The sequence below is a fragment of the Polypterus senegalus genome, chromosome 6 (assembly GCF_016835505.1).
Source record: "Polypterus senegalus isolate Bchr_013 chromosome 6, ASM1683550v1, whole genome shotgun sequence".
In the NCBI taxonomy this organism is placed as follows: domain Eukaryota; kingdom Metazoa; phylum Chordata; class Cladistia; order Polypteriformes; family Polypteridae; genus Polypterus; species Polypterus senegalus.
Window position 1 is genome coordinate 294,033 of NC_053159.1, and position 24,156 is coordinate 318,188.

Below are 24,156 nucleotides of genomic sequence, written 5' to 3' on the forward strand. Positions count from 1 at the left end.
CCACCGCTCCGAAATGTGTATTTAAACGGCCAGCGCAAAATTCTGGAGTGAGATGAAAAATAAAAATGCACAAAGCGCCAGAAAGGGGGGCCGAGGAGCAGCTGCAATAGCGACTATTAGAATCATTCGTTCTGAGCCCCAAAAAGAAGATAATTGAAAGAAGAGAGTAGCCCAGACCTTGACAAGCGGGAGGTCAGCGTAATTGCTGCTGGCCATATTTAACATTAAGATAATCAGGCCATTAATTACCCTTTGGATCATTAAATCAGCCACTTGCAAAATGAAATTTCTGCCTCTATTACTCACTTGAGAGACCACGAGGGTGGGTTTTAATTTATCAGCCAGGAGCCCAGGACACAAAAGAAGCACTTCCCCCTTTATTTTTTCCTCTCCTCTTTTTTAAACAGAGCAGCGGTTTGCCCAGAATGAAGCCGTGAAGAAACTCGAGATCAGAGCCTGCGTGTGAAGACGACGGGCGGAGGAAAACAAATAAGAGGAAGATCCAAACGAAGCAGCGGGACGCGCGTCGATTTAAAATACCGTAGACGTGGGCCCCCTATGTAGACCGTCATAAGAGACGTAATCGGCTCTAAGGCAGATAAACAATGCCAGTGACAAGAGTGACAACAGGGCCGTCTCCATGGCGGACGCCACTTAGCAACCTAATAAGGAAATGATCCTTCATGATCACCGCTAATTTGGATGCTGACAGGGCCTTGTTATGTGTGCATTTGCTTCTGCCACTAAGAAGAGCTTTTAATTAATTCAATTGCTTCTTAATGACAGAAGTGACATGTGGGGAGCAGATGCCACCCAAACTCAGCCGAGAGCCTCGGCTCCCATCATGCCTTCCTCCTCCTGCTCCCTTCTCCGACAAGATTGTGCGCCGTCTTTTAAAATTCAGGGACTCTCCAGCAACTGCTAACAAAAGGGGCTCTGTGACACGGAAAGGAGGACAGCGCGGAGCAGCCACGGACCCCGAGACGCCTTACATCAGAGCTCCTCCACGAGACCTTGGGAGGCCAGGCTCCCTCCAAGTCCCCTAGGCCGTGTGTCGGACGGGGCGGCACGATATAACGTAAAGGTGCTGTGCTCACAGTGAACGGTGGCACACGAAACGAGCTGCCAACTTCAACTGGCGGGAATAAGGCTGTGGTGCAGGGAGTGCTCTCTGCGCCCTAACCTGACAAACAGCCGGGCTGCACTGCGCCGGTGACAATGACCACAGCGCCAGCACGAGGGGTTGGGACGCGAAGAGGTATTGATACTAATTAGTGGGATCTGTGCAAAGCTCTGGCAGAAGGCTCAGGTTAATTGAGATAATATTGACCCTCCTCTAATCTGCTCTCCGACGCTAAATGAGCAACATGCCTCCAAAAAGGAACAATAAATGTGAGAGTGAATGGATGCAGCGTAAAAAATGGAAGGAAGCAAGATCCATACTGAAAGATTTTTTTGGGTAGTAATTAAAAGGGACTTTTCATGACTAATGATCCTGGTGTAAAATGGGAAGTCGATATTCATGTGAGCAGCAGTCAGGTCTAATTTGTTATGATCACTGGCATTGGCATGGCGGCGCATCCTGCACAGTGAGGGGATAATTACAGGGTGGAGGAGAAGGCTTAGGCTCCAATACGTACGCCGTGTCAAACCGTCCGTCAGTCAGCCAGTCCGTCAGTCAGTCAGTCAGTCAGTCAGTCAGTCCACTTCGACTTGCGAATCCGCTGCGGAGCAAAGGGAGAGGCGCCACGAAGCCCCTGGCGCTCCTCGGTTCTCAGAAAGCTTTACAAAACTTCCCACACGGAACAAGAATCTGTCAGAAAAGACCCCAGCGTGTCATAACACTGCTCTGCTACTGACTGACATACGGTCTGAGCAAAAACACGAAGATGAGAAGAAAAGGAGCAGCTGCTGAGCATCGTCACCATCACTGGTGGCCAACTTGAGAGCGAGCGTCAAACGACACGTTTGGGAGGCCGGGGGTCCTAAAACATGAGTTGAAGGGCGAGGATGGCGCATAACGTTCAGGGTCTCCGAGCTAATCCAGGCGTTTCTCCACACTTGCTCCGATTTCCGCTCCACGGACGCACTGAGCGATTAGCTTCAGGGGTTTGTCGGTTTGCCTGATATTTTGTACGTCCCGTAAGGAAATGGCCCCCTAAAAAGTGCTGGTAAGCCTTTAAAGGCCACTTTCATCAAACGACACTCAACAGGCTCAGAGCGTCCGTGGAGAATATTCTCCCTAATTTGGAGTTTGTTCTGCACGAGCAGGTAAACGGACAGACGGACAGCTGACAAGCCTCACTCAGCAGCGCCATTGACGTCTGTGAACTGGCCAGCAATCGGAGATCTGAACATCATGGCGGACGACAAACGGCCTCTTAAGACGCGGAATGCGATGCGCTCGTGGGGCTCGTCCACTGCCAAAACAACCAAATACACGAGTCCAGCTGGTGAACCAAACAAACGTTCTGCCTGTGTCTTCATTCTACAGAGCGTCGCCCACACGGGCAGTAGAGGGGCTAGGGGGAGCCATACGTACCTGGTGGCGTCAGGGGCTGGCTTCATTCGGCCCTGGGCGCTGCCCTCCCACACGCTGTTTGCCAGCTCATTGCCTATGGCCGACAGGACTTTAATGAGCTCCAGAGGCCACTCGTCCAGGTCCAGCGATCGCACTCTCGACAGGTGTGTGCCCAAGTTTCGGTGGATTCCTGAGCACTCGATGCAAATGAGGGCTCCGAGGTTCAAGCTGGCCCAGTCCGGATCTGCACACAAAGCAAAAGACTCCATTAGGTTCAGCACAATAGAGCAGGGCAGGCTGGTCCGTTCGCACGCCGCAGCCCCCTTTGGAGTCTGGGACCACCGGGAGAACGTCAGACAGACAGTGTGGGTCTGAGCTACTGTACCTCTGCGGGGGCCATTTGAAAACGCTCCGCAATGAGCCTGAGCCCCCCGGCACCCCGGCGATCCACAATCCAGGGGATAAACGAAACACGTGGACAGAAGGCCTCAAACAGTGAGCTGCTCACTCCGCTCATGGTCAGTGCCAGTGCATTCATTTAAAAGACACCTGTACAGGGACGGTCCTGCAGAAGACGGGACAAGGGTCCATTAGCCCTTCAGGGCAGCAAAAGGCAGCTGTCTGGAAGGAGCCTTCTGTGACGGAAATGTGCAGAATGTCCGCCGTGACGCCAAGCTGGCACACGCTCGGACCAACGCAACACAAGCCGAACACCTTCAGTCCTCCTCCTGTATGGGCCCGAATACGCAGTAACGCAAGAGCCTGGCATGGTGCCGACCACCGCCACTGTACACGTGGGTTCTGCCAACTGTCAAGCCTCCCTGCATGGGCACTCACGGCTTGTGCTCTTGACCCCAGGACCAAATGCACACACACACTCAGTGCAGCCACCCGTGTCCCGTTTGTCACTTGGCAAATGCAGCGAGTGGAGGAAATAGTCAATAATCAATAGCCAGCAACGGCCTTAGAGAGACAGGGGCTGACACGGGGGGCCTGCTGCCCATTAATCATCGCCATACTTAACAGCACCACACACTTTCCTGAACGTCACGCGCTATATGTGCAGTAAAGGGGCGACTCGGGACCTTAAGGCTGCACTCCGCAAGTCCTAAAATGGCATCAAGGTGACTGCCGCTCGATGAAACAGAAGGGAACGAGCGCAGACCACGTGTGAAAAGGGCATTGGTGGTCCAGACTCGAGCTGATCGTCTCCCCACACGTTCACTTATGCACAGCTCATCCTGAGGGTCTCGGCGGGCCGGAGGCCTGGAGCCTTTGAGTTGTGTATTCGCATTCCCAGTTGGACAATCGTGGAGATCCGGAGATCATGGATTTGTGCCGCGGGTCCCCCCGTCAATCAAGTCAAAATGACCACAGAAGTGGCTTCCGAAGTGCTGCACATGAAAAGAAACTAAAAACAAACAACAGCAACAACAACAAATAACAATTAGGGACACAAAACACGCATCAATCACGGGCACCTGAAAGCCAGAGAGAGAAACGCGTCTGCAGCAACGCTTCACAGATGGACGGGGTTGGAGTTGCTGTCATCTGAGGCGGCAGGCTGAGGCGGCAGGCTGGTCCAGAGCCAAGCACAATCGGCCAGCAGCAACTGGTCAGACGATCTCGGGGACACAAGGGACGAGGAGGGAGGGCAGACAGATAAGCCGCGGCCATTTCAACATCAGTTCTAAGACTGACTTCGGGAAGCCAACGCTTACGTGACCCCGTTAAGAGGCTCGCAGCAGGGTTTTGGACCAATGGCAGGCGAGACAGAAGAGTTTGGCCGACGCCACTGGACAGTCAAGACGGGATGAAACACAACAGGCTTGGCTTCTGGAAAGAGCAACATCTTCCAACAGCGTTCACCCGTCTACCCAACTGGACCGCACGGGTCTCGTGATGGTTCACTAGAGGGCCTCGGTTAGCGACAGGCCTACCAGACGCACCGCATGGACCGCCCGGCACAACCTCAGCTTTACTTTGATTTAAGTGGAGAAAATGTGACGACATCTGACCCTTTACAGCATCCAGGCAAACCAAACGAGACCGCAAACAGTGGAAAGACACAACGTGCTTACGGGAAGCACATCAGATGGAAAGAGAAAGGGCCCAAGTAGCGGAGTGTGGGAAGAGGACAAGTCAGCCAAACGAAGGGGAAAAGACCTTCCAAAAAATACGAAGAAAAGCAATTTAGAGCAGCACCTGGAACGGCAATGACACTCCTCAGACGTCACCACGGTGAGACATCGCGAGAGAGACGTCGTGAGAGAGACATCGTGAGAGAGAGACATGACGGCGAGAGAGAGATAATGGCGTGAAAGACATTGTGAAAGAGACGTTGTGAGAGACGTCGTGAGAGACATCATGAAAGAGACGTCGTGAAAGTGACATCATGAGAGAGACATCGTGAAAGAGACAACATGAGAGAGACATCGTGAAAGAGACGTCGTGATAGACATCGTGAGAGAGACGTCGTGAGAGAGAGAGACATCGTGAGAGAGACGACAGCGTGAAAGACAGACATCATGAGTGCGAGAGACATCGTGATCGACGGCGTCAGATCGAAAAGGACAGAATCAACAGACAGTCAGGTGTCATCAGGAGCTTGCAGAAGAGCCGTGCCAGTGCTGTAATGGTGTGTAAAACCGACTGGTGAACTTCAGGAATGGGATTAGCAGCTGACTGGGCACAATCTTTGACAATAAGGCAGGCAAGACAGTGGTCTCAAATGTGACAGTAGAGGTGTGGACGCAGTAGGCTGGGGGGCATTAATAATACTCGTAGTCAAAGGCCCAGGAGTTTCAAAGACAGCAATTACAGCAGAGGGACAGCAAGTGGACTTGACCTGGCGGACCAACTGGGACAGACAGACAGACAGACAGACAGACAGACAGGTCCAAAATCACAGAGCTCACCATACGAGATTTGACAGCTTGTCACGCATGGCTAACGGCACCATTTATGACATTAAGCAGCACTTGGGGTCTTTAAGTGCCCTCTGGTGATGGTGGTCACGCTCAGCCCTCCCGTCGGCCTGTCTCATGGCACCAGGGGTGTGAGATTGAGACGGGCGCGCCCCTAAATGCACTGGACCACCAAGTGGCAGTAGTGGGTTTAAATAAGTGAAAACTGGGAGAGGTCATTCTAGAAGTTTGTGGGAATTTCAAAAGTTACAACCGGGAGGAAGACGTTCAGCGTGTGGGCTTGGATGAGAGTGTGCAGCACAAAGTGCTCAGTCAATGTAAAGAATTAGGGTTAGGGTTACAGAATTATTATTATTCATAAATCGGTGCCAGCCGAGCCCTTGACGGCCGGGCGCTGCGATGCGTTCAGCAGACTCTCCACTTTGGCCTAATCTGTTCGGAGGCCACCGTCTCAGACATTTTGGGTCTCCTTCAGATATCAAGCTGGTCTGGTGACAGAACGGCTCATCTGTCCAACTGTCCTTCAGCTCCAGGAATGACCCGCGGTGCCCAGCATGAGGGCCCCAAGCAGTCCTGAGCCTGTGGCAGTAAGACTGGGCCTTCAGTCCTCCAGAGCTGCCATGCCATTTAGGTGGTGTGGTGACCATAAGAAGGGTCGAGCTTCCAGCATTGGAGGTCATTAGTCAGGAGCAGAACCTGCGTGAAGGGGGGGACAAAGCGAGGCGCACACTGATGACATCTGCCATCGACGAAGCTCATTGAAACAACTTTGACGAGTGCAGAACAAGCAAACACAAAGCACAAGCGCGCAAAGTGGGAGGCGGCTAAGAAATGAGCTCTTCAAAGTCGTCCTTCACCGCCGTGGCGCCGATTTCCAATCCCACCCATTTCTTGATAAGGTGAAGCGATGGACTCCAACCCGCTGCTTTGGACTTTCTGCTGTCTGTGTGTTGTTACTCTTTCAAGAAACGTTTAAAAATCCATCACAGCATTCATACCTTTAACTTTCTATTAACTTCATCGTTTAATTCATTATTGCATTCCATTCATTGTCATTTATCTTAGCTTGAGAAAGACCCCAACTCACGCACGGCTTCAATTAATAATTCATTCGGCAGCGAAGAGAAGCTCATTCGGTGTTATTTGCTCGCCATAACGTGATTAGCGTCAGATTCGAAACAACAATCTGCAGGACTAGGACTGGGAGAATCTCACTTCCTGCGCCACCGATGCCCCCACCAGGGGGTCCGAGAGGCTGGACGGAGAGCGAAACGCACAACTCCTGCTTAGTGTCAGAACGTCTCGCACTCGGATTCATCTGGTCAAGCATTTGGAGGAGACCCTGAAGCAGGAGCAGCAGACGCTGCCAACAACCAACCTCACAGGGGGCTCGAGAGAGTCTGCTGGCATGGACACTCGACAAAGGGCAGCAGCGGGCGACTCTCACAATCTTAGGAAATGCGTGAAGGAAAGCAGGAGGGAGTCCGAGTTTGAGCTGCGGCAAAATACACGCGATATGGCGAACAGGTCAAGTCGGAACAGAGCCGAGCGACTGGCAAAATACACGTGGCACAACGTTCACCTACAGACGACAATTCATGTCATGCCAAGTCAATATTCTCCAACAACTGCCAGCTGCAGCTCTGCAGACAACCATGAGGTGCGAGGAGGCTGCTGGGGCTGAAGTCAAGCACTCGTACAGGTGATGGCCGTCTGTCTGCACTGGAGTGACACTCGTACAGGTGATGGCCGTCACCGTCTGCACTGGAGTGACACTTGTACAGGTGATGACCGTCTGTCTGCACTGGAGTGACACTCGTACAGGTGATGGCCGTCACTGTCTGCACTGGAGTGACACTCGTACAGGTGATGGCCGTCACCGTCTGCACTGGAGTGACACTTGTACAGGTGATGACCGTCTGTCTGCACTGGAGTGACACTCGTACAGGTGATGGCCGTCACTGTCTGCACTGGTGTGACACTCATACAGGTGATGGACGTCACCGTCTGCACTGGTGTGACACTCGTACAGGTGATGGACGTCACCGTCTGCACTGGTGTGACACTCGTACAGGTGATGGCCGTCTGTCTGCACAGGAGTGACACTCGTACAGGTGATGGCCGTCACCGTCTGCACAGGAGTGACACTCGTACAGGTGATGGCCGTCACTGTCTGCACTGGAGTGACACTCGTACAGGTGATGGCCGTCACCGTCTGCACTGGTGTGACACTCGTACAGGTGATGGCCGTCACCGTCTGCACAGGAGTGACACTCGTACAGGTGATGGCCGTCACTGTCTGCACTGGTGTGACACTCGTACAGGTGATGACCGTCTGTCTGCACTGGTGTGCAGGTACAACTTGTAAGAAGACTCAAAGATGGCCACACATCCAGGTAGCCACTGCTACTTCACAGCACAGCTGCCACTCTGGGGTCACATGTCCTGCCCCTTTACAAATCGATGTCCCAGTGAGGAGAACAGGACACCTTTCATAAACAAGAGGGGACCACGCAGTCCCTTGAAGGGGTCACACTTGTTAGAGGAATGAAAACTTACTTTGAGCCTCACAGTCAACACAGTGGGAGTTTCCTCGCTGATTTCTGATTGACTGCAAAGCAATGGCCTCTGTTTGGCTTGTCAGACGAGACTGCGAAAAAAAAGAAAAAGAAAAGGTGAAAAACATGAATCCATGACACTTCTTCACGTCACCAGTGCAACCAATGGAGATGCACACCAGCTTCACACACGACATGCGGTCCTCGTGAGCCTCAATTCCTGCATTGTCAGGTCTGCCCAGAAGCTAAGATGGCTTTGGATGACTTCTAGAAAGGGACGCCACCCTGGATAATCAAAGGTACAGAACTCAGTTTGGCTCAAACAAACTCCTCAAATGGTGAGGGCTGAAAGGACAAAGCAACACCTTCCCAACCGGACCACTAAATCCAGAATTCTACACTTAAATGACACGACCCCCCTTCTTCACAGCACACAATGGGGGGGACAGGAAGAGAGACGCTGACCCCGAGCTCTAAGGAGCAAACGAAACAGCTGAACACGTCACATCACGTCACGTCATGTCACATTTATCACGACATATTTAGGAGTTTAGTGACAGCAGCCTTTGAGAGAAAAAAAAGACAATTTTCACCTTGGGGACAAATAAAGTGCCATCACTCTATTATATAGTGCCTTTCACTCTATCTGTCTATCATATAGTGCCTTTCTATCTATTGTATAGCACTTTACACAATGCACCCACCCATCAAATAGTGACGTTCACTTTTATCTATCTATCTATTATATAGTGCCTTTCTATCTATCTATCTATCTATCATTATATAGTGCCTTTCACTCTGTCTATCATATAGTGCCTATCTATCTATCTATCCATCCATCTATTGTATAGTGCCTTTCACTCTATCTATCCATCTATCACTCCTATTATATAGTGCCTATCTATCTATCTATCTATTATATAGTGCCTTTCACTCTATCATTATATAGTGCTTATCTATCTATCTATCTATCTATTATATAGTGCCTTTCACTCTGTTTATCATATAGTGCCTTTCTATCTATTGTATAGCACTTTACACAATGCACCCACCCATCAAATAGTGACGTTCACTTTTATCTATCTATCATTATATAGTGCCTTTCACTCTATCTATCTATCATTATATAGTGCCTTTCTATCTATCTATCTATTATATAGTGCCTTTCACTCTATCTATCATTATATAGTGCCTTTCTTATTTATCGATCTGCATAAACAAATCCATAAAACGAGGGACATTTTCAAGGCCACTGGAGTTTTGAAGGACAGGCCAGCACCGTAAACCACCAGCTTGTAGACAACAGTGTGTGCCGGCCAGGGTGCCCGCTGTCTCCAAGTGAACTTTGCCTGGCAGCGAGCAGGGCCTGTGGCCCAGAATCACATGCTGTACGTTCAGGTAGTCCACCTGCATGGCGCTAGTAAAAGAGTGAAAATCAACGACGAGAGTAGAGCCATTTCAGAACTACTGTACTGCTACTAATACTACGAGACGAAGGTCGCTCTGCTCAGACTCTCACGTCATCCCACCCACCCGGGACGCCTGGTCACCCTCAGAGCGTCAGAAGCGCCGCGACGGCGCCGAGCGCGAGGCAGGAGTCAAACCCTGGGTGTCCGTATTTCTTAAGTTCCACTTTTTAAAACAATCGAGGAGGGGAAAGCGAAATGAAATACAAAACCACAGGTGAAGTAAAAGTCAAGTCTGTGGATCGACCTCCCCGGGCAGCCATTTTAATACTGGGGGACAGGCGGGTGTCCACTGGTAATTACAGGCAGGCCCCGAGAGTGAGCGTCAGATGAAGCCGCACGACGGTTCACCTGTTTAGCCACCAGAGGGTCCCAGTGCCCGCTCCAACAGGCCCTCACACACATGCCTTTGGTATTTGTTGTCATCGAGACCACAGCCACTCGTCCAGCACAGACGGACATCGATTAGACACCAAAGCCAGCTGTGACAGCACAGAAATGGGCCGTGGAGCGCGGGCAGAGCCCAAGTGAGCTGACCGCACTCTGAAAACCTGCTCGGGCGGCAGACATCCTGGAAAACTTCAAATCTCAAAATGCCGGGACTGACGTGCGCTACGGGTGACACGCTTGGCACAACTCGGAAAGCACGGCCGCCCTGAAGGCATGACGTCAGCTCGTCACCACACCTTGTTCTTGCCGCTCTCGCAGGACTGCAGGCTTGCTAGAATCTGACTCTCGATGGCCTGCACCCAGGCGTCCCTCTCCTCGTACGTCGTCGCTTCAAAGTGCCACGTCTGTCCAGTGAGAGAAACGATAATGAACTCAAAGTTCTCTTCTTGATCTGGAAAAAAGAGAAAAGAGAAAGGTCACAACTGAGAGGAAGAGCAGAGGCGGCTCTCATACACAGCTAGGGCTCGGCACACGACCAGACCACCGTCAAGTAAAACTGCAGACGTCCTCAGACTTCGCACCCAGCAACACGTTTGACTGCCGGACTCCTGCAGACCTCGGACATGAACTCGGGTCTCGAAAGGAGACACGGCGGGCGAGCCGATTCTTGGAAAGCTCACATACCGCCCAGTGCGCCAGTCCGGTGCCTATCATCCCAGCAGGACTGGCCACGCGGTGGGTGGGCTGCCAGTCCATCACGGGTGCCACACTCACTCATCACGGCTTTCCAGTTTCTAGGCCGCGGTATGAAAAACCCAAACAGAAATGTTGGACCATGTGACACAGGCAGCCACCGGGCCCAGGAATCTGGAGCTGGCAAGCAGCAGTGCTGTTCAATGTGCCAGCGCGCCACTCTCTTTAACAAAAGCAACCTGTAAGCTACACAGAGAATCTACAGATAGCAATTAATTCACGCAATTTAAAAAAACGACTTTGAAGCTCTCCGAGAGGATGAGACGGCGAAGGTGCTTAGCGTGACCGAGTCTCTCCACCACACGGACTCCGCTTTCAGAGAATTATCATACGCTTTGTTCTTGTAAAGTCAAAATCCTTTCTTTCCTGAACGCGGAGATAAAGCGAGAGAAGGCCACAATCACAAGGCGCTCCTCTGATGAAGCACATTCAATTAATAGATGGAAGTAATTAAGACAGGATATGATGGAGACGCCACATTAGGCCTGCACCAGTAATTGGAAACAGAGCTCGACGTCTCAGTGCCAGCTAAGAACCGGCAAGAGCCGCCGCCACCGCCACCGCCACCGCCTGTGCAGGACGACGAAGACGAAGACACACACCGCAACGGGCAAGACGCACAGACAGCCACCGAAAAACAGCAGGCCACCAGGACTTCAGTGGCTACTAGAAAGAGAGGGAGGGAGGGAGGGAGGGAACGTGAAAGGCGCTATATGATAGACGGATAGATAGAGAGATAGAGAGATAGATAGAGAGATAGATATGTGAAAGGCGCTATATAATAGATGGATAGATAGAGATAGATAGATAGAGAGATAGATATGTGAAAGGCGCTATATAATAGATGGACAGATAGAGAGATAGATATGTGAAAGGCGCTATATAATAGATAGATAGAGAGATGGATCTGAAAGGCGCTATATAATAGATCAAGTGAAACAAGCAGGAAGTTGGTGATCTTAACCTTGAAAAGTAAACAAAGATCAATGAATGGCGGGTGTGAAATAACTTCCCAGCCGTGCATTGTGCCATCTGGGGGTAGCAGGAAGTACCCTACTACTTTTAGTGCCCCTTTCCACTTGACCATGGGGACCCGGAATCTCCGTGGCCAGGATGGGGTGCCAGTCTCTCAGTCATGCACTGAATTTCAAGCAGTGCCATGAGTGCCAGGTAAAACTGGCATGCAGCTGAAGAATCAGATGGCACCTGCCAAGGTGACACTGTCCTGCCAGATTTCTGGATAAAGCAGCAACACAGGCAGCCTGGTCAGGTGTGACGACTGCGACTGTCCAGCCTGGCAGGCAGCTCTAGACGAGCAGGGCAGTCACTAACATGTATGCCCGCCACTCTGACCTGGAGCTTTCTGGAGGAGGGCAGTTCCCCAGACATGGCTCCATGCCGCTTTGTGTCACATTTGTGTTAACCAAGGTAGGGTCACCTCGAGCAACAAGCACGGCTTACCATGCAGACGAGCTCCCTGTGCTGAAGCCGTGGAGCCGTGCAGCACCGTCTCCCGGCATGTCCAGCTGGCACTGCCCCATACCAGTCTTCAAGTGCTCGAGTATAAAGCCGAAGTCGTCGGAGAAGCAGAATGGCACACAAGGTGAAGCCGGAAGAGACTTCCTGGCGGCGGACTGTCAAGCCACTGTGGTGGGCTGGCGCCCTGCCCGGGGTTTGTTTCCTGCCTTGTGCCCTGTGTTGGCTGGGATTGGCTCCTGCAGAGCCCCGTGACGCTGTAGTTGGGACATAGCGGGTTGGATGATTGATGGATGGATGGAGTGTCAAGCGCACTTCGCCATCTTCTGGAGCAGAAGTGAACGTTTGTCTCCCTTTGAACCTGCAGCTGCCCCGCAACATGATTGGCCCGGATGCTCATTTAATGAAGGCTGGGCACCGCGTTGGGCATTCAGACGTGGCAGAGCAGCAAATAACGGAAGGCTGAAGCAGATCAGGGGGTGTGGCTCTGGCACCACAACGTTCAATCACGAGACACTGGCGGCCAAACGGTTAAAGGACTGAAAGGATTTACGTTTTCAGGTGGTCTTCACATTTGGAAACGATTAACAAATCGAGGCAGTTTGGACCCAAAGTGCCGTTAGGGACAAACAGATGGATACAACTAGGAAGGCATCTGACGGAATTTAGCTTCACCAGTAATGTGCCTTCAAAGGGGGCCGCGTAACGCGATCTGTCCTGTTTCAAATTCAGAAAGGGGGCACTGCGCACGGACGCAGCCTTGGGTGGGATCGGGGGACACACACAAGTCATCAGTTTATTAGAAAACAAATGAACAGTTGGTGCCACTCGCATACCGTACCTGGCAAAACGCTGCTTGGCGGTGCCAACTGCAGCTAACAGTGCGAGAGCCCGTGTGGAGTGCCACGTTGACCACACTAAGGAAGGTTCACTGCCACATCCAGGTGGGCACATAGCCAGGGACCAGTTGGCACGTGTCATACTGGGCATTACGGGCTAAAACAACAACAATTCACATCCAAGACGCACAGGCGGGCACATCTGATTTTTCTTTTAGCATAAAACAACGGCACACGAAAACAAGAGACGAGCGAGACGAGCGAGACGAGCGAGACGAGCGTGGCAAGGCCACATGGCCGCTTATCAAGGAGGACCCTCTGACGGCGGTCTATCGTACCTGAACACTGCTGATGGCACAAAAGCCGCCGGCAGAAGGAGACTTGCCAGGCGTGCAACAAACACGAGACCTGCAATGAAGGGGAGGAGGGCAGCAAAGGGCAGCAGGACGCCAACTTCGTAGGCCTAACTAACAAACCGGGCAGGAGCCCGGGCAGGACACGCGACGAGCGCAGCCGGGCCACCTCTCGACCTAATGTGCAGGCGGCGGGCTCACGAGACACAGGCCACCGTCACCACAAAGCCAGCAGGTCACTCGGGCGAGCGGATTGCTGCTCTTCAGCTTCTCTTTGCTTTGATGAAATGAAATACAAAACAACGGCGACTGGGCCAGCGGAGGCTAAACGGGCATCAGTCGCAGGCCGAGTAAACGTTTAAAGTGCAAGAACTGACCCCGGCTCTGCCCTCCGCCTCCCAGCGACACCCAACATGGAGCCCCAAGCACAGCCTGACCCAGCGTGGAGCTTTTAAAGCCCCCCGAGAACTGCACCACCCCGGATCGAGGAATGCTGCCATGACAGCTTGGGGTCCGAGAAGAAGCCGCTGAGGCCTTTGGGCTTAGATGGTGTATGCACGACACACACACACACACACACACACACACGTGTCACTTTAGTGGCCCACATGTCAGAGTCCCGCCAGAAGCACTCCAAGACCACTGTATAAAATAACTGAGTGGCACTGCCAAGTGACACACCCTGGCAGAGTCCAACGACCACCCTCCACTTCTCCGAACACGGTGGCACTGCGCTGCTGCTTCAGCTATAAACAAGCACTGCCCTCCCAAGGTGCCATCGCTGGCATCGTAGCTACAGCACGCCAAGGGAACTGGCACCTCCAGCTGGATCCAGTAGGTTATCTAACGGAGTGCCCAGGGTTGGTGAGGCACCAGGCTCTGCAGCAATGCCTTCTGTAACCAGGCTGGCAGGGCCTGACGATGGACAAGTGCATTAGTCAGCTTGATGCCCCCCCCCAGTCTCCTGGACCACAGAGCGGCCCATTTTGTGAGGCTGAGGGACTGGGGGGTCAGAAATGGTGGCATCTCAGGGAGCCGTCCTGTGCCCCTTCCTTTTCACCCGCCAGCACTTCACTCGTTCAGATGCCGCGTCCCTCACAGGCTGCATCAATAATGGCGATGGGCTGGAGGAGTACGGGACGTTTGTGGGGGGACACCTCGCAAGACAAAGGAGCTGCCAGTGGACGACAGGCGCGCCAAGGAGGAGCTACAAGTGCCTGGGGGTCCGTATAAAGCCTGGCCAAGGAGATGTTGAACCGGCCCATGGCAGCCAGTGAGGTGCTCCACGCCGTGGCCTCCAGGGGAAGCACAATGGCTGGACAAACCTGTCAGGAGAGCCTGCGCCATCACGACGCACTGGAAGCCGTTGTGGAAAACTGGATGGCATTGTGACAGATCCCCTGCACCCCTCCAGGAGGCGCTCTCTTGAAACCCCTTTAGCACCACGGTGGCCTCTGGGGGTCTTTCTGCCCACTGCTATCCCTGTCAGTTTGTTAAGCTGTGGATGGTGAAATACCATTTTAAAATATCTGAGCAGTACACAGTTATTCAGCCATGTGTTGATATTTACATATTGATCAATTGATCGATTGATTGATTGATTGATTGATTGATTGATCGATCGACCGGCTGTATTTGTCCTGTGAGTCGCGATCCTCGTTTTTTACGTTCCTGCTGATGTACGCTTGTGAAGTTCGCCTCGGCTTTAATCAAAGTTCTCTGAGCTCCTTTGTCACGTCTGTCTGCCCGTCCGTCTGTGCCCCTTATGGAGTATTTTACTAAGGGGGTGGCACACAAGTGCGCTCTCACACTCTTTGGCTGGCTGGCCTTCTGATTCCTGCTTTTGTTATGAGGAGGATTTCATCTAGAGGGCGGCACGGTGGCGCAGTGGGTGGCGCTGCTGCCTGGCAGTAAGGAGACCCGTCTGGGTTCGCTTCCCGGGTCCTCCCTGCGTGGAGTTGGCATGGTCTCCCCGTGTCTGCAGACATGCAGGTGAGGTGGACTGGCGATTCTAAATTGGCCCTGGTGTGTGTGTGTGCCCTGCGGTGGGCTGGCGCCTGCCTTGCGCCCTGTGTTGGCTGGGATTGGCTCCAGCAGACCCCCCCGTGACCCTGGAGTTAGGATATAGCGGGTTGGATACTGGATGGATGGATGGATGGATTTCATCTAATGGTGCTTGAAATCCAGCTTCAGACCCCATGTTCCCTGGGAAGCCCCCCAGGCTCAGAAATCATTTTCTAATCATAATTAAGTTGGTGTTCCTTTTTGGGTGACAATTACCGAAAGCAACAAGCCAGAAAGCTGCAAGACCGCTGCGTAAATGACGCCAGTCGCTCGGTGAATACAAAGGGCACTAGGCTGCATATCGTTGACCCCGCTAACCTAAAATAGCCGCCTATTAAAGGGCATCTGCTCAGACGTGACGGACCCCCATAAACGCACTGGCACCTCACTCGCAGGTGTCTACAAACTACAAAACTGGCATTTCACGTGAGCAAGCCAATCTAGCAGGGGCTTCGTGGAACAACACAACGCCCGGGCGGTCGCTCGGCCCACCCCAGTGAGGAGAAATGTGAAGAAAAAAAAAAAACAATGAAAAGGTAATCTTGTCGTTAAACAAAAAGCTCCGAGCTGTACCGCTTCCTGCAAGAGAGCCGAGGCAAGTCAATTTGTGAACTCTGACACTGGCAACCTTTAACGGCACAACAATATACACAATTTACAAGCAGGGTGGCACATGCAAATGACCCGACGCCGTCGCGCCGCTGAATTGCAGCCACGGAGAACATTATGAAGTAGCTGAAAATCTGGGAAGAAAAGCAAGACGGGGGGGAAAAGGGCAGGAAAGACAAATTAAAAGACTGTACTTAAATGTCACGGCACACTATTGCATGGTGACACAGATCATTACTCTTGATATGATTTTAAAACAGTAATAACCTGGAAAATATTACAGCGAGATCTAAATACATACATTACGGGGGGGCAGAAGGAACGCGAGGTTCAAATGACGTCAAAGTACAAAAGCACAGCACGGGACACAGAAACAAAAGACACAGGGACAGACGACGACGACGACGAGGAGGAGGAGGAAGAGGAGGAAGGCAGGCATGCTCCAGGCAAGGCTGACGGCCGGCATCAGGCGCACGTTCGGCCCTCGTCCGGGACCCTCTGGTCGCCTGGTATTTACCTTCAGCGTTGGCGCTGCTCGTGTTGTAAATGTTGCGCAGGCTACCAACACGATTTAGTTTCCACGCTTTACGCTTGGCTGCATCCAGGGAGCAGAGGAAGAGATTAAAAAGAATAAAAGAAAAATAAAATAAAATATATAACTGTTTACGTGTATAAAAAAGACACACACACACCCCAAGACGGGAGAAGTCAGACAGAAAAGGGCAGGCGCCCGCTACTTACTGCCCGCCTGAACGCCCTCAGAGCTGGCGCGTTGCACGCTTCTGAGGAGGGTGAACGAGGGTCCACTTCCGTCTCGCACGCTAAGGCGTCGCTGCTTTGTAAACGTTCAGGCAGGACTGGCGCCCTTCAGACACAGGCGTCCTCGCCATCTTCCACTCCGCTAATAAAGTTCAGAGTTCAAGTGGCACGAGGAAGACGCCGGGTCAGGTGTGCAGAACATCTACGGCATGGTGGGGACGCGTGAAGCCCTCGCCTTTCGCATCGTCCGCTTACTCGTGCCGTGTGCCCGCTTGCTCTCCACTGGTCAGCGCTCGGGCGTTTGTCCGTCAAAACCCCACCTTAAATCACTTCTGTATTTACAAACTGTGCCCACAGGACCTGGTGTGGCCAACGTAAAAACTTGGAAGGACGACGGCCGTCCCCCCGATCACTTCGACTAGAGGAGGACACCCTGCCGGAAGGCTCATGTCTGGCCGACGTCCCGTGACTCTCCTACAGCCGTCCTCGACCAAAGCCAACAGGCCACGATGGCTGCCATCACGCGTGACGGAGGGGTGACGTCAGTCTGGTGTCAGGCAGCGCCAGGCGTCCGCTCCTATCGGATATTTAGCCAAAGTCTCGCCGACACCACTGGCACCCGGCTATGGCACCGTCACCAAAAGTCAGACCAATCGGTGGCAAAGGCTGGTACAGGGCGTCACAAAAACACAGGATGCCAGCAGTTGTGACAATTGCTTAAGGAGGTTTTCCTGTGGCTGGAGGTCCAGTGCGCCTGCCCCCAGGGTCACCACGAGTCACGGCCCACGATGCACTGCGCTCACGACTAGCCAATGGCGTGACGGCGTTCAGGCCACCAGCTATACAGACGAGCGAGAGCAGGACCTGGGGACGTCACCGACTTGACATGTGGCCCGGCGGACGTGTACAACTGCTGTGAAGTACCCGAGGCGTGCGCGCGCACACACACACACACACACACACACACACCAACGACAGCCTCACGCCGGGGTCCGTGTCTGTGTGTGTGATTTGTACATCCGGGAGGTAGCGGTTACGACATGCCGAACGTCAACAGCCTGGCACCGGACCTCCACGTGCCAGTCCACCTCCATTCTCCGATTCCTCGTTTGACTGTCAAGCGTAACGATGAACACGGAGGCGAGTGCCGTGAATCCCAGTAATCCCAGTAAGCGCTTTGCACATCGACGTGATGAACGATTATTTACAGGGAAAGGGACGAAAGACACGCTGCCCCCAGGAGCCCCTCCAGACGCGGCGTATTTGCCACGTAATTCCAGCCGCGCACCCAGCGTTAATGCCCTTTTAGAAGGCGCTAAGTGCCGGCCATTAGATCTTGAAGAGGCGGCCCCGTGTTTTCAAATGGCAGTTGCCTCATTGATCTTCATAGCTAAAGAGAGACTCGCTAAATGGGAAAATGGCCGCCAGCAGGTTACCTCCATGATCAGCAAGCAAGACACACGGCACCTTGGGACAGTGGATGCTCTGCCATTTATTATTATTGCTAAATAATTGTGCAACAAAACATTAACTTTGAAATTCACTTCACCACTTCATTTTTACAAAGGGCAATGAGGGAAGAAAACATGGCAGGGCCAAACATTACCGAGTCGTCTGTCTCTCTCATACAGGATACGCCAAAGCCGCTCCGTTCAGGCGTCTTCGTGGGCCTCTTACTACACGGCGGGGCACCGCGGGCACAGATCTGCAACGGGGGACTGACAAGACAGAAAGATCTTCAGGCTGTAGACACGATGTCACTCAAAACTGGTTTCGGTGGAATGAATCGACTTCAAATAAAACACACAGGGGCGGCACGGTGGCGCAGTGGGTGGCGCTGCTGCCTCGCAATATGGAGACCCGTCTGGGTTCGCTTCCTGGCTCCTCCCTGCGTGGAGTTGGCATGTCCAAAGACATGTAGGTGAGGTGCACTGGTCTGGGTGCCCTGTGGTGGGCTGGCACCCTGCCCGGGCTTGGTTCCTGCCTTGTGCCCTGTGTCGGCTGGGATTGGCTCCAGCAGACCTCCCGTGAGCCTGTAGTTAGGATGTAGCGGGTTGGACGATGGATGGATGGATAAAGCGCAGCTCAACTATGGACGGTGCAGGGTGGTCCACATCTGATCGTGCGGAAGACTTTGATTTATGGCGCGATGATTCCAGATTCTTCATGTCAACGTCACTTCGCACACTTGTCGATGGTCCGGGATCTTTCGGGTGATTTTCTACGTAATAAACTTAATACGTTACAGCGTGATGACAATAGCCGACCCAAGAACGCAGGACCACCGAGATCACTGGAGGAGTGTTCGGTATCTTTAAGACGATCAACTCGATTCATTCTTTTATGGGCGGTTTAGTCACATGTGACCAACAAAATCGCAGGACAGGAAAACTGAGGCTTAACTTCTCAGTCCATTTTGGAAGAAAATCAGCGGACTTCAAAAGCTTTTTTTTTAGCCCCCTACATGGCGCACAGTCCTCAGCACGCTGGGTGGGAAGGTGACAGACGGAGTGGAACCAAACTGAGAGGTGACACGCGTTCCTGTTCGTTTGTCACGGTCAGACGTCACACGCGTTTCAGCATCGAACCTTCAGCCCAACATTTGATCCAAATCACCGAATTTCTACATAAAAGATGAAAAACGTGCAACACGCTAAACACGTGAGCTGCGCCCCTCGAGTCATCTGACAAAAGGACAACAGCGACTCCGTTTGTAACAGCAGTTGGTCTGAAGTCCCAGCACTTGTCACGCAGAGCGTGTGTGTGTGTGTGTGGTGTGTGTGTGGTGTGTGTGCGTGAGTGTGAGTGTGTGTGTGTGGTGCGTGTGTGTGTATACGTGTGTGTGTGTGTGGTGTGCGTGTGCGTGTGCGTGTGTGTGTGTGTGGTGTGTGTGTGTGTGCGTGTATGTGTGTGCGGTGTGTGCGTGTGTGTGTGTGTGTGTGTGTGTGTGTGTGTGTGTGTGTGTGTGTGTGTGTGTGTGTGGTGTGTGTGCGTGTATGTGTGTGTGCGTGTATGTGGTGTGTGTGTGTGTGTGTGTGTGTGTGTGTGTGTGTGTGTGTGTGCGTGTGTGTGTGTGGTGTGTGTGCGTGTGTGTGTGTGGTGTGTGCTGTGTGCTGTGTGTGTGGTGTGTGTGCGTGTTTGTGTGTGTGTGTGTGTGTGTGTGTGTGTGTGCGTGGTGTGTGTGCGTTGTGTGCGTGCATGTGTGCGTGTGCATGGGTGTGCGTGCATGTGTGCGTGTGCTAAACGTATAATAATTTGACGTCACGTTAAACACACAAATCCCAGGCCAAACGTGATCACCCGAGATCACCAGCGGGCAAAGTCTGAAGGAAATGTGGGTACAGAAAGTGACAGTAAGAGCAGACCCATCAAGGCGAGTCACGTGACAGGAGGGAGGGATCTGACGCTGCCGAGTGAGAAGCACATGCCAGGTGCATGCTGGGTCAGGTGTCGTCGGGCCACGGGGGGCTCGCTCTGGTAAGCAGGCATACGGTGGCCGTGTGGTGATCCAGACTGCCAGGAGGTCACCATACCTCGAGAGCCTGCAGGACATGAGCACTGAGGGTTAAAGACATGTCGGGTAAAGGACGGGGCACCTGAGCGTCTCCTGAAGTGGGCGACCTGGCACAAACTCCAGTGCTGCTGGATCAGGCTTCAGCCCTCTGCCACTCCCAGCACGCCACGCCACGGCACCCTTACTTTATAAAATTCACGACATTACACATCCATGGAAGTCGTTACCGTGTACCCTCAACCGGAGGACACGTCAGGAAGTCGGGCCTCGCTGATCTCAGTCCAGCACTGCCTTCAAAAGTGGCCCACAATCAGGGTGAGGGTGGCGCGGTTGAGAAATGTTGTATAAAACGTAAGAGTGTTTAAATGAGCTGAGCGGACGCGACGTCTAAGAGGCCACATGGCACAGCGACAGCTTTGCTCCTGCCAGCCAGGTAACATTGGTGTGCGTTTGCCCCCGTCCCATTCCGTCCCGTCAAGGTCTAACGGTCACATCACATCGCCCACAAGGACAGGCCAGCGGAGTCGTCAAGGGCCCACGGCACATGGAGGATGACGGCTACTGTGGTGGTCCCGCTCGTATGTATTGAACCTCAATCCTCAGCCCACGGCGCGCGCATCACATGGACTCGCCGAGCAGCATTCCCAGTCTTCCTGAGGAGGAGACTCCACGGATAATTGAAATCCATTTCCACAATTAAAAGTGGGATGCACTGCCTTTTCTTATTAGATGCCACTGATTGGCACATTTTTGCCTACAGGGCTGCGATTCCCACTTTAACTTCAGTGTCATAAACAGCAACGCACTGCTGCACCACCGCACAGTCCTCAGCATCTTCTAAGGAGTCAAGTGGCAGAACAACAATGCATTGGGGGGCTTCGGCAATTCCCACCTCCACTCACTCTGCTTACCGCCCCTGCCAAATCGTTCCACTGCCTGCACTTCTCGTCCCTACGGAGGGTGGCTCAGGATGGCATCATGCCCTGCAGATCCACTAAACATCCTTGGGCACCGCAGAGCACACTTGTAGTCGTGTTGCCTTGGAAGGGCTGCTAGCGTTGGTTTGGCGTTTCAGGCCGAGATGGCAGCACTTGGCGTGTTTGAATGTAAGGCTGGCCATTGGCTCCGATTACCAGAACATAAGACGTGGCACAAAGGCAATGGAACCACAACGTCAGCAGGCAGAGCTCCGAGTCCAAAGGCCAAGCAGCTCTCCTTGGCGCTCATTTCTACGGATCACAGAGGAGGAGGCTCAGCAACTTACAGGCGTCGGTCACCGAGCGCCACAAGTGACGATGGGCTTCTTTAAAATGATATTCATACTAAAGTGAAGGGTTCAGTGGCACAGACGTCCGCCGTCATTAGGACGATCACACACAGTGCCAGGCAGGCCACAGCGCGGCCTGAAAGCACAACTAATTATCTGCAGCCTTCTTCTCTAAACCGCTCCACAGTCTAATTAGGGGAAAAACTTTTTAGTGCCATTCATTAACAAGGCCAGGAGTAATTTATTGACGCTACCTGTGCCCCCGTGTAAGTTTGAAAATGAGTAATTAGAAGGCATAACCAACATTTGATTGTGTGCCACTCAACTGGCTTCAACGTTTTTATGTCTGGAAAGGACTCATTTACATAAATAAGTGGCATGAAATAAAAACGCACCGTTATGCTTGTCCTTGTACATTAAACCATGCAGCCTCACAAGCTTAGGCACAGGTAGGCACGAGATGTGTCCGCCTCCCGACCTGGCACATGAGGTGCCCGCAGATTAGGTGACACCCACACACGTGCATGGACGGCATTGTGGCCGCGGCACGACCATGTGTATACACACACACACACGTGTGTGTAAACGCACCGTTTCAAAGGCCCTTCCTGTGGGGTCCGCAGACAATCCCGCGATACTCGGGCACTCAGGTTTGGGTCAATAATCAGAAATGAAACGGCGAGAGAAACACAAACTGAAGTGGCACCAAACAACAAGGAAAGCAGCCCATTGTCAGGCACTGCCTTCTGATTGGACCAAATCAAACTGTGACCCCACAGTGCAGCCTGGCTTGTCCCAAGTCCCCGGCCCGTCACTTCACGGCCCCTCTTTAGGCCCACTTAGCAAGACAACCCCCTTGGATTTAGAATGTAAAGCACAGCCTTATTTATCTTAAAGAGGACACTGGGGGGCTCTGCCGGCGGACGGCTAACCGGATGTACGATTTCAAGAACAGAACGGGCCATTCAGCCCACCAACGCTCGCCGGCTCAATACGCACAACACGTTAACGACAGTAAAACGGAATCATCTGAAGGAAATTCACGCTTCACGTTGCGTTTGGGTCGCCGAACTGGAGGAGGACTTGGCTGACCGGCGTTGTAATAAAGAATTGGCAGACTTGGCCCAGGTGTCCCTTAGAGAGATAGTGGGCACCCTAAGGTGGCGCGGGAGGAGATTCCAGACCAGACGGGTAGGAATACAGTAGGTGGGTCACGGTCACAAGGCGTAAGGTAAAGGGTGCACGCTGTTCATCAGGGATAGTGAAGGGGAATTAAAAGACACAGACAGTGAAATGGCGGACGCCCTAAACGTACATCAATCTGAGGTGTTCACAAGGGGATCACCTCAGAGCGGTAACAGGGACTACTAAGGAGGTGCTGAGGGATTTGGAAATTAGAGAGGGAGAGAAGAAGAAGAAGAGCTGTGATGATTAAATACGATGAAATCACACAAACCACCAGGACCACATCAGGTTTACACTCGAGTTCAGATAGAAACCACTGACACAGATTTTAGGAAGTCACAGAGCACTCGAGAGATTCTGAAGGACTGGAAAATATCAAATATCATCACGTTATATAAAAGGGTGAGCGGGCAGATCACAGCAACTACAGGCCAGTAAGCTTAACGGGCATCACAGGAAAATGAATGGAAGGAATTATTAAGGAGAAGATGGAGCAACACATGGTAAGGACAGGACAGTCAGCGTGGGCTCAGAAGAGGGAGGTCGTGTTTTACTAACAGGCTGGAGTTCTATGAGGAGGAAACAAAAGGAGACGACCAGAGAGGAGCAGATGAGATGATTGATGAGGACTTTCAGAAAGCATTTGATGAGGTGCCACATGAGAGGTTGGCATCAAGTTAAAAGAAGTGGCAGTTCAGGGTGATGTTTTGAGATGTGTGCAGAATTGGCTCAGACACAGGAAGCAGAGGGTGATGGTGTGAGGAACCTCATCAGAACTGGCCGATGTTAAGAGTGGTGACCAGCAGGGGGCAGTGAGGGGCCGCTGCTATTTTAAAATATATAAATGATTTAGATAGGAATATAAGGAACAAGCTGGTGAAGTTGGCAGATGATACCAAGACAGGTGGATTAGCAGATAATCTCAATCTCGTTATATCATCACAGAAGGACTTGGACAGCAGACAGGCTTGGGCAGATTTGTGGCAGCAGATGAAATTTAATGTCAGTAAATGTAAAGAATTACAAATAGGAAGTCAAAATGTGAGGTCTGGATACACAATGGGGGTCTGAACATTGAGAGTCCACCTTATGAGAAGAGTTTAGGAGTCGTGGTGGACTCTAAGTTATCGACTGGCAGACAGTGTTCAGAAGCCATTAAGAAGGCTCACAGACTGTCAGGTTATATAGCGCCTTGATGTGTGGAGTACAAGTCACAGGAGGGTCTGCTCAACCTTTATAATGCACTGGTGAGGCCTCATCTGGAGTATGAGGGGCAGTTGGGGTCTCCATAAGGACATAACAGCACAAGAGAAGGTCCAGAGAAGAGCGACTCGGCTGATTCAGGGCTACAGAGGATGAGTTATGAGGAAAGATTAAAAGAGCTGAGCCTTTAAAGGAGATGAAGAGGAGACCTGACTGAGTGAAGTGTTTAAAATGATGAAGGGAGTTAGTCCAGTGGATCGAGACTCGTATTT

General features: G+C 52.2%; 1 protein-coding gene across 8 annotated transcripts in view; it reads right to left on the reverse strand.

Moving 5' to 3' along the window:
• Positions 1-24,156, reverse strand: part of agap1 (ArfGAP with GTPase domain, ankyrin repeat and PH domain 1) — a 165,016-nt gene that overhangs the window by 16,750 nt on the left and 124,110 nt on the right. For 5 of the 8 annotated variants that reach the window (XM_039755134.1, XM_039755133.1, XM_039755132.1 and 2 more), the window contains 4 exons: positions 16,474-16,551; positions 10,159-10,313; positions 8,008-8,098; positions 2,543-2,765 (listed from right to left, as the gene is read on the reverse strand). In XM_039755134.1, the coding sequence (XP_039611068.1) occupies positions 2,543-2,765; positions 8,008-8,098; positions 10,159-10,313; positions 16,474-16,551 (547 nt within the window). The remainder of the gene's footprint in view (positions 1-2,542; positions 2,766-8,007; positions 8,099-10,158; positions 10,314-16,473; positions 16,552-24,156) is intronic. The other 3 variants (XM_039755136.1, XM_039755135.1, XM_039755139.1) reach the window with 1 other exon arrangement.